Source organism: Lingula anatina, chromosome 2, assembly GCF_051362555.1.
Source record: "Lingula anatina isolate TDL-2025a chromosome 2, LinAna3.0, whole genome shotgun sequence".
Classification (NCBI taxonomy): domain Eukaryota; kingdom Metazoa; phylum Brachiopoda; class Lingulata; order Lingulida; family Lingulidae; genus Lingula; species Lingula anatina.
The window spans coordinates 32,134,723-32,147,486 of NC_141768.1; the positions used below are offsets into that span (position 1 = coordinate 32,134,723).

At 34.7% G+C, this 12,764-nt stretch overlaps 2 protein-coding genes across 7 annotated transcripts; one reads left to right on the forward strand and one right to left on the reverse strand.

Annotated features, from left to right (window-relative positions):
- The first annotated feature begins 80 nt into the window (after positions 1 to 80).
- Positions 81 to 2,376, forward strand: LOC106173960 (COA8 family protein CBG23705, mitochondrial). The gene is made up of 4 exons (XM_013555310.2): positions 81 to 250; positions 493 to 723; positions 1,096 to 1,244; positions 1,644 to 2,376. Exons 1-4 carry the CDS (start codon positions 98 to 100, stop codon positions 1,738 to 1,740), a joined length of 630 nt encoding a protein of 209 aa, XP_013410764.2. The 5' UTR covers positions 81 to 97; the 3' UTR covers positions 1,741 to 2,376.
- Positions 2,254 to 12,164, reverse strand: LOC106173958 (UNC5C-like protein). Of its 6 annotated transcripts, none has more exons than XM_013555308.2 (8): positions 11,927 to 12,164; positions 10,686 to 10,782; positions 10,143 to 10,352; positions 6,836 to 7,020; positions 5,387 to 6,554; positions 4,608 to 4,751; positions 3,846 to 4,028; positions 2,254 to 3,487 (listed from the first exon to the last, which is right to left on the reverse strand). In XM_013555308.2, the coding sequence occupies exons 3-8, from the start codon at positions 10,335 to 10,337 to the stop codon at positions 3,155 to 3,157; spliced, it is 2,208 nt and encodes a 735-aa protein (XP_013410762.2). In that variant the 5' UTR covers positions 10,338 to 10,352; positions 10,686 to 10,782; positions 11,927 to 12,164; the 3' UTR covers positions 2,254 to 3,154. The 6 variants fall into 6 exon arrangements, with proteins under 6 accessions (XP_013410762.2, XP_013410760.2, XP_013410763.2 ...); XM_013555306.2 differs by having other exon boundaries at positions 11,857 to 12,164; XM_013555309.2 differs by having other exon boundaries at positions 10,686 to 10,770; positions 11,734 to 12,164.
- Between the last annotated feature and the right edge of the window lie 600 nt (positions 12,165 to 12,764).

The following is a 12,764-nucleotide window of genomic DNA, read 5'->3' on the forward strand; positions in this document are numbered from 1 at the left end:
GATGCAAAAGTGTTTTTTTTTCTATTGTTGTATCAGATTTATCCGTCGCAATATATTTGAATCACACTTTTTGTTTTTTCGGAACGTTGTAAGGAACATGACCGACCTTGACCTTAAAATGTCGACTGCTGCGTTAGGCAGACGTGCTTTTAAAGTTTACCGTGTTGTGGCGGTGAACGAAATATTGGGTTGCCGTTGTTTAACGTACTCTCTGTATCGAAGTTTCAGCCAAACAAGTACACTAAGAAAGGTAGTTGTATAGTTGTGGAAGTTTATACAATATACTAACGTTAGTACTACAAGGTACACAACCTTGTCGCTTGCCAGTAAATTTACATACTATGTGAAGACTATTGCCATGGCATGCCATGCATTGAGTCGACGTACCTATTTTGGCAGACTAACATATTTTCATATGACACATGACTGCCAATTTAAAAATAAAATGAAGTGTACGAATGCACTTTAACACTATTCAGTATTGTTTTCCAGAATCAAAGGGGTAAAGGCTCACCTGGTCACCACAGAGTAGCCACGTCCAAGGTGCCAGACACAGGCTATGATTGGATAGGTCCTCCTAACAAAGACTCCAACCTTCGACCTGTTAAGTTCCACATATGCAAGGATGAAACTCCCACAGAAAGAAATTACAGAGAAAGGAGACAAGAGTTGCAGAAGTGGAACCAGAACTTCTGGGCAGAGCATAACACAAGTTTTTATGGGGTTGGTGGTCTATTATATATTATTATATGTAGTAGAAAAAGTAAAGCTTGATAACCTCAAAAAGCAAGATCAGATGGATTTACAATTTACACCTGGTCTTTACTGTTCTGTTCAAGTCTGAAATGACCCCCCCCCCATGCATATGGACAGAAAAAACTTCAGATCATTACAAGAGGGCTGAGATGTTATCTTGAAAGTTTTTTCAGGTTGGATGCCTAACAAGTGTAGGCACTGAAGGTCACCCCTGATAAGATTTCAATGTGATAAGTGACAACTTTTGTCTCTGAGATACAACTTACTATCTAATATTTTTTTAAAGAATATCATGAAAGATGAATCCTGAGAAAATTCAGTGAATATGATAATTTTCAGGCCAGAGAAAGATTTGTAAAAGAAAAATTAGCTGAAATTGGGCCCACCTTACCAGATGGAACTCCAAGAAAGCTTACCACTTCAGAGATGTCAGAGTTCTATAGATGTTTTCTTAATGAAAACTACAGGAGACATGTTGAATATAACAAGTAGGTTTTTGTTCTATAAAATTTGGTTGAATGCTTTTTAGTATCAGAAACGGGTTATTTTATCTGAGAATTGCCATCATTTGTATAAACCATTCAAACAATAAGTTTATTTTCACCATGAAATTGCATATTAGAAAATAAATCATGAAATTAGTAACTTGATGAATATATATAGTCCCAAGAAAAGTTTATGAAGATAAGGCATCCTTTTGAGATAATATACACATTTTGGAAAAACTGTTGTGGACTATGTTTGTAGTCCTTGTTTGTGCTTTAGAGAAGGGAGGAGCTTTTGGGTATACTAGTACTGCTGTTTTACCAAGTTCATAAATGATTGCTGACATTTTCAGAAACCATGCCTTATTAAATTTTATTAATTGTGGTGCTTACTTCTTTCAGAGAGTGGTATAAGAGAAATATCTCACTTCTATGGCCAGCAGTCAAAGTGAATATAGAAAGGCTGTTATGGAAAAAGAAAGCTAAAGAGACATCCTGATCAGCAGAGGGAGTTGCTGTCACATTTAAAATTGGACAAAAACAGCACCAGGAAGACAGAGAAACAGTCCCCCCAGTGCCCTTTTAAAACCCTAAATTTTTAGGAATCCTATGAAGGTCCCTTTATTTCAGTGAGATTCCTGTAATTCTTGAAGTTTTCAATTTTTTAAGGTAATTGAAGTCAGGCCATTGATGTCCTTTTCTGAGGGATGTTAAGAGTTTATAGACCTGCTGATAAAATTTAAATGGATCTTTTTGGAACAACACAATGATATAAAGAAGTTTGTAGATAAAGAGTTGCATAAGCTAGTATTGCTTGTGATTAGTAATCTTTTTGGCGTGATATTTTGGAATTTTGTCAGAAAAATATTTTAAATCATATCAAGATGAAAGTCAAGCACTTTTGTCCAAGGGTTGGAAGCTGCCCAATATTTAAATGCAAAAAGGAAAATAATTAAATTATTTACATGTGCATCAATTTGTTAAATAGGGAAGTAAGGCATTAGTCATAGACTCATAGTGTAGTTCACGTTTTATTTCTGCTATTTATATGAAAATGTTATATATCTTTTGAGCTAGATGCATGTGCAATGACATTGATATGAGCTATAAAAGAAGTGCACACTTTTTATCCCAACCTGTGTTCAGTGTACTAGAAATGCATTGATTGTATATTGTGTCATCAATGACATTTAAATAAATCGACAAAAAAGTAATTTATATAAAGTAATGTATATTTAAAGTGTAAAATTTAAGTTAAACAGTTTGTATATTTTGTCTTAAGCAGACACTGGGATTTGAGTGCTTTTTTTCATAAGTTCTAGTATATTGAAGGATATCTTTATGACACGTGTCACTTAAATTATTCATTCTTAATCATAAAAAGTAAAATCATAAAAATCATAAAAAGTTCTTTTCTTAAATAAACAACTCCCACCTGCACTTGTGTGATATATAAAATATAGATTTTTCAATGATAATTCCTACCTAAACTAAAAAGTAGCACATTTTCAATGATAAGTAATTAAGAATAATAAGAATAATATGATCATATAAAATCATCACTTTTGAATAAATCTATTTATATCACAGATAATCTTTCTAAAGGCATCATATTTAAAGAAATGGGATTTATGTATCAGAACAAAAACACTTTTTTTTTTGCAATGCAAAATGTCAGAAACTTAATAAATGGCAGTTAAAATTGATCACCTTACAAAATATTTAAATTTGTAAAATTACCATATTCCATTTTAAAATGTATTGTAATGATAAATTATTTCTCCATATTGTATGAAGTTCATATTCGCTAGGTAACAATTTTTCCAGGGATTGGAAATATTTTTTTTTAGTTTGTCATTGCCTTTGAACCCTTTTTGTGCTAATATGGTCCAAGTTTGTACAATCATGTTTTATTAACTAGGGCTCTCTTTTAAAACCAAATACTTTTCAACCTCTGCAGCCACATCAAGTCTCTCTAGCTCTATCATGAGTCTGTGGAATTCTTGGAGAGTTTTGTTCTGTTTCTCCCACATGCGTAGGATCTGACCCGTGGGACTGGACACCCCAATTCTGGACTCCAGCCAGACAATGGTGGGATAGTCTAAGCCCATTCTACTGGCTACCATATGCCAGTCTTGGCCAAGGGGAGTGCACGGGTCAAGAGCAATGACCAGCTTGGAACGAAGAGCATGTGGGAAAACTGAGTAAGTCTTCAATGAAGTGGAGGTTAAATCGGCTGTATCAAGCTGAAATACACAGTAAAGGGTAATTATTATCAGAGTAGAAATCTTTGAAGATAATTATTCCTACAGGATTTTTTAAACATTGACATTTTACATGTGTACTATATTATTACCTACGCCAAAGTGGTTTTGTTCACACACACACACCCACACACACACGCACACACACGCACACAGAGGCTTAGTCAGGAGAAAGAGGGGGGGGGGGACTCCAGCAGGGATGTCATACAGCCATTTTATTATAAAAACTTATAACAGAGGAAAGAAACATTCATAGTTGTATTTTAGTGTTTTCAAAGAACTTTCCAAAACTTTTATATCTGTATATTATTTGTTGACAGTGTGACCCTTGTAACAGTACCTCTAATTCATCCTTCACTAGCTTGAGCTCTTCTGCAATGGTCAGTTTCTGTTTTTGTTTATCATTTCCTTCTTGATAGGAAAGTATTTCACAAAGAATCATAGAAACGGCATCAGCATTCTGCTTTAGGACAAACATGCAGCAAGGTGAGAGCGAGTGCCACACATGCTCAAATGAAAATTTCTGAAGAAAGATAATAGTTACAGCTTTATGAAAGAATGAACATTTATCTGTCATACATGTCTATAAATTATCTCTTTGTGTACATACAAAATTAATATTATTCATATTTTAGCATGTTCATTAGCAAGAGATACATTTAAAAATAAATTAAAGGAAATATTTTCCAAGTTCAGAATATCACACATCTGATGAATGTCTTCCTAATACAATGATTCTGTACTAAATAATGCACTGTCAACAAGCCTGATAAACATGTTAGCAAGCCGAGTGATAGCTTGCTATTGAATGTACCAAGCTAGGGGGTAGCAGTGCTTTATTTGCCATACATACAAAGAGAATCCATGCATGTTTCTAACTCAAAACCACTTATTTTGAATCAAATCAATGTTATTAGCAAGCTGATATCACTGCGCATAGGGTGATATCAGCTCCATGGTATGTATATAAAAATTAATTAAAAATTAGATTAGGATGTTAAAATCTTTTATCTGTAGAAAAAACTTTTATATTGCAGGTGAAGGAAACATTTTACCAAGAGGTTTTTAAGAGTGCAAAAAATATCTGTGAACTTTTACCTACCTGGATTGTGTCGCTGATAATTTTCCAGCCCTCAGACATTTTTAACATTTCAAGACAGACATCTTGGCCGTTGTCATGAATGAACATGGGCATAGGGGCATCAAGTCTTTTCCCTCCGAGTTGCCCCTCAACATCTCTCACCATCTGCCACAGGGAAAAGTAGTAATAATATTGATTAGAATACTGTAATTTGGTCATTTCAAATGTATGTATGAAATACATTAATGCCTAATCAGAAATAAATTGATTCCAAGACTGGAATAAAAAGAGAGAATAATGATTAAAATTTTAATTACATCCGCCAAGGAGGTTATATTTTCACACGTTTGTTTGTTTGTTGGTTTGTTTGTCATCAACATAACTCAAAAAGTTATGGATGAATTTCGATGGAATTTTCAGGGTAGGTCAGAAATGGGTTAACTTAGAAGTGATTAGTTTTTGGTGGTGATCCAGATCAATTATCAATCAATAATCAAAAATCAAAAAACTAAGTTATGGACTAATTTTGATGAAAATTTCAGGAACTGTCAGAAGTGGGCCAAGGAACAGATGATTAGTTTTTGGTGGTGATCCAGATCAATAATCAATCAATAATCAAAAATATCAAAAATTTAGGGGTGCATTGGATGGAGACTTTGCTGCCTTGGCAGAGGTCTGCACTCTCTGAGTGCTTTTCTAGTTAATGTTCTTGTGCGTGATATATATAGGAAACCTGTGCAGTGTTGCATTTTATCACAACAAATATTGTGGTAAACAGATACATAAATATATCAAAATACCTTCATTTCCTCCTTGTAATTGTTGATGCAATATACTCTAATTTTGAACATCATGCCAACTTCAAGTGGAGGGGCAAACGCCACCAGTCTCACACTCTTTGCAGCCATGACATTCTCAGCAGACTCCCCAATGACTGTGTACAGGGTGAAATGCCTGAGCTCAATGCTAACACTCCTGGACAATATAAGCCTGGAATCATAATCAGCTATGGTCATGGGAGCCCACTGAACACCCTGAAAAACAGACGTTGGGCTCATCATTGGTTGGATGTTCCATGCAGAGCGTACATCTATGGCACAATGAGGAATGGATAGTGTCACTGGCTTGGTAAACCGTATGCCATGGGGTTCACACACAACCACGGGGCTCAACAAAGCCTGCTTTTTAGTCAGTTTTGGCATGTGTGTTTTGTTCCATATGATCCCAACACTAATGTCTTTAGTCTCCTCTAAAGCATTTGGTGGGATAGTCAACTTAACTTCATGCAGTGTTATCTCCCCTCCTTGCCTTCCAATAGATTTTTTTGCAAACATCCCTTGTCTGTGATCAAAAGAAGCCATGAAGGACTTTTTGCTAGAGTCAATTTGAGAGTCCACATCAAATTCAGGATCTTCAAGTTTCAAAGCAAAATCCATTGACATTGGCCGTTGTACTTTTGCTGCCATTTTACCTTCATCATCTACAAAGGAACTGTTGTCATAATTTGTTTTAATCTGCTGTGTTTCATGCTGAATGAAAATTTCTTCAATTGGAACTTCTGTAACTGAATTGGTTCCTGGTACCTGATACATCTTAGATCTGTCATAAACAACCTCATCATGGTCACTGCCACGACCAACATTTTTTTCCTGATATGACTTTATGCCTTTAGTGGCATCATTTTCACTGAAGTAGTCTTGGCACAAAGGAAACAGCTGTGAGAAATCACCAATGTCCCCAAATATACTGGTGCGGCTGTGACCAAAATATGCCGTAAAACTTTTTCCTCCTTGCCTCATGACCTTCTTAGACCTTATGGTGACATTGTCTTCATCTTGTAAATCATCAGCAGGAGAACCCTGTGCTTGGCCCTGTGACTGGGTGGCTAAGTCATCTTGAATGGTATCCTGGGGTGTAGAGGTGTTGGATTCCACTTGGTCACTCTTTACTTTGATTATCTCAGTGCACCTGTTGTACAATAGCATAAACAGTTACTGACTCAATCTTTTCAATGGGGAAAATTGTGAATTTTTGCCCATTGAAAAGATCAAGTCTTACCAGGGAGTCTATGTTATAAAATCATACATTTTATTTCTTTGTTTATTCTTTTTAAAAATATTTATTCTTTCAGTTAAGCAGAGATAAGCCTGTAATAAGGCTCAGTTATTACAAACCAAATTTATATAACCATATGCAGTAGTTTCTTTTTAGTGCTAATTAATCAGATTCATCAATAATGATTCTGTTACCTTGAATCCCCAGTGGAGTACCCATCAGGTGACAGCTGCATTTCTAGAGTCCCATTGTGCTGCCTGTTCTGCTGCTGCTGCTGCTGTTCAAGCTTTTTCAAACGTCGGTGTAACCACAAACCAACAGCGACCACGACAACTATGGCAATCAACACCACTGCACCAATTACAGCAGATGAAATAATCTGTAAAAGGATGAATGAATCGGTACTGACAATAAAAAAAAAAAAAAAAAAAAAAAAAAAACAGTAACTGCAATTATTTTGTGAAGCAATGATTGGATTACATTAGGATATCATAGAAAATATGGATATCATTTTGTCCTAAGATCACTTCTCAGGCTAATCCATGTGATCAGTTAATTTTGATGCTTAATTAAACAATGCTGAGTGGAGTCATCGTTAACTGTCTGATATTAATCTACCTCTGTTATTGTGGTCATTCAAAAATGTAACTTGCACAACAAGCCTTTCAACCCTCATGGATTTGCCGTGAAACTCACACATTTTGGACATTTAACCTAGGTCTCACAGTCTTCTGAATTGTTCAGTACTTATCACGGAAAATTGTAAGCAAAAGTCTGAGCAAATGACGGTATTGACAATGTCAGTAAGGACATAGTAGGCTCCATCAACAGGTTACCTTCCACGAAGCCATGGAAAGTATTCATCTGCAAAATTTTCACTGAGGAAGTAAGACTAATAAACTTATTTCATTGTCTTGCATTACATCCATCTGTTTTAATTAATACTGTGCTTTTTTATGATAATCAGGGAAGGTAAGATATGTCTCATTTAACAATAAATAAGAAGGCTTGGTTGTAACCTGAAGGATTTTGACCAAATATCCATTTTTTTTTAATCTGACAATCTCCAGATTTCTCTACCTCAGAGGTGGTCTAGGCACAGGGCTTTGTATAACCATAAAATCTCGTGCCTAGAAAATGCAGTCTGTGAAAAAAAAAAACTACAGGCAATTGTATAAAATAATTTCAATTTAGGCTGATTTTTAAATTGAGCTATATTTTTGCCCATTGAATTATTATAAATATCAAGTAAATGTTATTTTATAAATTATAGGTTAAAGAGATAACAACTGTTCCTTTTGGCCAAAAAAAAAAAAAAAAAAAAAACATTTCCTGGGGTAAACGACAATTTTCCCATACTTGACAATGGTTAATGAATCCATTCTGACATTCCTGTTTTTTTTTTTTTTTTCATTTACTTCTTCGGTAAAGCCATCTTTGAAAGTCCACATTGTCTGACCAAGCAAGCACAAATGCCAGAATAATTTGCGATAACTGCTGCTTTGGTATTAAAATGGAATTTATTATATCTCTGTGAGTTGTTTAGTGTATTTATTGTGAAATATGCATCTCATATAAACAGTTGCTATCCTTTTAAACGAGTAAAAATTGCAGTAAAGTGCATTGACATGACACAACAGGCAGATTGTGGCTGTAATTGTCAAGATGCGCTGTCCATAATAAATAAAAAAAGAAAAAACAAGACAAGCCAACCATTATATCAATCAGGTTGTTTTGTGAATTATCAAGGGAAGGTTATTTTCTAGCTACTTAAATGTGCAAAAAATGAAATAATACACTTGAAAAATTTAAATAAGGGTCTGCTAGATAAAATCCAAGGACAAATAAGCTTGTCTTGCACATGACCTAATTATTCCCCCCCCCCCCCCCTGCCCCACTTATACCTAATGCATTAAAACCAAAGAATCAGTATGAAATTGATTTTTTTACTCTGAAAAAAATAGCTTCAGGTTTTATTTTCATCTGCCTTTACCTTTAACAATGTAAAGGATGGGTACGTTTTCCTATGTCACGTAAAAAATGTTTCGCTATTACGTTTGACTCACTTCACCATTTTCAAGGCCTGTACATCAATTTTTCATTCCTTTTTATGCATTTTCTTGTTTTATTTTGTTTAATTTTATTTTATCTATCATCATAATTATTATTTCAACTTACTGAAAAGGTGTGGTTTTGTATTTGATTAACTATATATTTTCTGTTAAGCAAGCCAAGGACGTGCTTGATCAAGCTAAAGTTAAATTCAAAATGAGACTGGCTGGGCACAGAAATCCATGCACTTTGCCTTTATATAGATATAAGCGAAGGTCGTGATAATTGCATAATTCCTGACAAAGGCGAACATAATGGGATCAAAAGGTCAATTAAATTGGTCAAGGTAGTTGATAAATCAAACTCTCATCACTGTTAACATGGAAAAATAAGGATATGTGAAATAAAAATTTTACGTTTATATGTATACGGTATAATTAAAATGTCAATTTTTTTCCACTTCCCAATATCCCAGATGAACAACCTGTGGATTAAGATGATATGCACTTTTGAAACATTAGTTTCTCCAGATACGAAAACCATAAATGCATTAATACCAACTGCATTCAAGTTAAAAATCACAAGTTATGTGTTTTTTTTATATATATTATGCAGGTACAACTAACCACTCCATTGTCAATAATGATGGTCATTTTTAAAGACTTGATTAACAATTTATAGCCATGAAAAAAAAAAAAAAGACAATTGCCTCTAAAGAGACTGTACATGTTTTTACCAATTAGGCATGACGTTTTGTCTCTTAAGAAACAATTGTCTTTTTTTTTTTACGATCTTAACACAATAGACAAAAAATCTATTTCACTGAATCTATGCACTTTCACATTGACGTTAGAATCTCACGTTGAACAATTATTGCTGAAATAGCATTTATAAACTCTGCCTGTAAGTAATTTAAATACTGCCTGCTTACTTTGTGCATTGTTGTTCTTGTAGGCTGATGGGTTCTAAAAATGATTTTCCGAAATTGATGTCAATGAAAATGCGCACCTCCGTGATTCTTATCGTCACTGTGTCTAATGCAGGAGGTTAACCCATAGACCAACAATAGTATAACTTATTGCATAGAACCACGTGACTAATTGAACATGTTTGATTGGCTAGGCAGTTAAAAATTGGTGACAAATCGGACAAATGGTGTATGATTAAACTAATTCAATTTTAGAACTGGAATCGAGCCCCTTACCTAGAGAGGTAATTGTATTAAGATAATTAAATTAATTTTTGTCTATATAGATGTTGATCACTAAAAAATTAAATTTAGATATATAATTTGAAATTGAAGAATATGGCTTTTGAAGATCCCGTTTTAGGTGTCACGGCTGTAGCATGGTGAAAAGGGAGAGAACATTTTAACGAGAAAGCTGGAGATGAATGTTTTGGGAGAGAGATAAAATGTTAAATAATAAAAAATAAAATATGTTAACTTACAGCAATTTGGTCGCCTTGGTGGACAAGTGCTGGTGTATTTGATGAGGTTGTTGCAGTGGTTAAGTCATATTTTTTAATCATTTCTGTCTGTCTGTTTGATCCAGATGAACCTACGGTATATGTTGTCACTTCCACTTTTGATGGGGTCACAGAAGCGCTATTCACTAATGTGGTATTAGCCAGTATAACAGCCATCTTTGCAGCAAGCACCTTAAATATGAAAATAAATGTGGTATTGTTTTCCAGAGAAAATGCTGAAGTAAAGTGATTTGCAGTACGAATATTGTAGTTAAATATTTTGTTTTCATTTAAGAATTTCAATTAAACTTTAGATCCTTAAATCTCTGTAATAACGTACTGCATGAAAGTCACACACAAGGCACAAGGCACACATGGACAGTCTTTTTGGTTGCCATGGAGAGCATTGTTCTTTTTTCTGTATATATGTACTTGTACATTTGACTATTTTAAACTAAATATGCATACACTTTGAAGGTATTAAATCTTTATACAAGTAATTTGTTGAAGGTGGAATTTAATTACCAACAGCAATGTCCAGACTACTGATGTCCCTGTATCTGTTATCTGTACAAGTAGCTATAGATATGCACCATTCTGGAAGTAATTCCTAAAATAAAACCTGAAGAAAACAGAAGGCTGTGACTGACCATCATTATCATGCCCTGTAATGAAGAATTAGTCGGCAATAAAACCTTTCACTGATTACCTTTTTATCCATAGATAATAGGAATGCTATAAACAAATTAAAAGGAAATACACGGTATGATATTCACACTACATCTTTTTCTCAAATCCATATCAACACTGGAAAATAAAGTTATATATATACATTTATCTCAAACAAATGAAAAATAAAATCTGAAATCTCTTTTACATCTAAAAAACTTCTATGATGCTTAATTATGAGTTAATTTAAGTGCTGTGATCCTCAGCACAGGGTAAATAAACTATTTACCATTATGACATGAAAACACTTTGTGTAAGACTGCATTCCCACAGATTTAGATTGATCCATCTGGATCGACCTAACTCCCTGGGGGTTCATGCTAAATTGCTGTCAGCCGAGCGCACACGGAAGTTAATTACCCCCTTACAGCTTTTAGTAAGCGGGACAGACATTTAAGCCGGCTAAGCTGATCTAGTGAGACTCCCCACGGGGATAGATCGATCTAAAATCTGTGGGAATGCAGTCTAAGTTCACCATAGTTAAAGTTAAAATAACCACACCTAAATCCAGTTCAACCCACCCACCCACTACTACTACTGTAACAACTACTACTACTGCTGCAAGACACCCCAGTTGACTTTTCCTCTCTACCTTCTGAATGAATGCTTCTGCTACTGAGTATGGCAGTCAACAAAGCTATCAATCACATAGAAGATGTGAAAGATGGCTTAGCTCTATAGCATTGTTAATATTAGCCTAATAATGCTTTTTAATATGGCTGGAAATAATAAATATTTTACCATTTTCAAATAATTTATCCTAGTACCTTTATAACATACACATTCTCTTACCTCAATGTACAAATGCACTAAAATTCCTCCCCTATCTCAAATATTAACCTACTTGCTGAGTCAGTCCTTTCTTGGCACTTCCTTGTAGGGTTGTGCAATTTTATTGTGGCACACTTTCCTTCATGTCGGGTGTCAAAGATTATAGATATTTAAGTAACCAACGGCTGAGACCCACCTTTCTATAGTTGTCACCCTCCTCTGCAGCAGACAAAGATAAATATGTTACAAATAACAGATAATCTCACCCATGTGTATGCACCAGCGCCCAGAACGTGTAGGGTAATGAATTGGAAATGCCTTTTGTATTGAACCCACTCATGCATGTTCACGCCCTTTCATCTAAATATCATATTGCATCCTTCGCAGGTCTTTGTTGCAGCAGGTAGGCAGAGCTTAATCAGGTCAGGCTTTGTGTTAACTGGGCTGTAGTTTAAGGTACTGCGAGCCCATGTATCAACACATTAATAACCAATCAATAAATCTCTGAGGAGGAAATGCCCCAACAGGTAGAGAATAACATAGCTGATTAGCACTTGGGTGAAAGTAATATGGAAAAAGGAGTGGAGAAAGAGGGAGAGGAGGCATATATAAAAAAACAGGATATATTTTCCAATAAGTATTGCAGTGTGAAAAACACTTGTATATTTTATGTTATAATACTGTTGTACATCACCACAGAGGAAGCAGGACCATCCTAAACATTACAATTTTGTATCACAAGAGCACTACAAAGATTCTGGTGTTGTACATGCATGAGGACAGCAGCAATCTTCGAAAAAGAATGCGGAGTGGTAAAAAGTGCTAATACCACTGTCTGTATAAAAAACATTACCAAATTTAACAAAACAAAAAAGACAAAAGGCCTGGAAAATCAGAAAAGGGCATTTCTTGTTTGAAAATATGTATCGGTAGGTCAAACTTCAGGTCACTTTTGATTTTCCATTAATAGTTTCCTATTCAAAAACAATAACCTTTGGAGATATCAGGGCTAGTAAATAATAAAAAGATTATTGGAAGGTAGGTCAAAATTCAAAATAAAGGGTTAAGATCAATTGACCACAAAACTCAACATTAAAGCGTTCA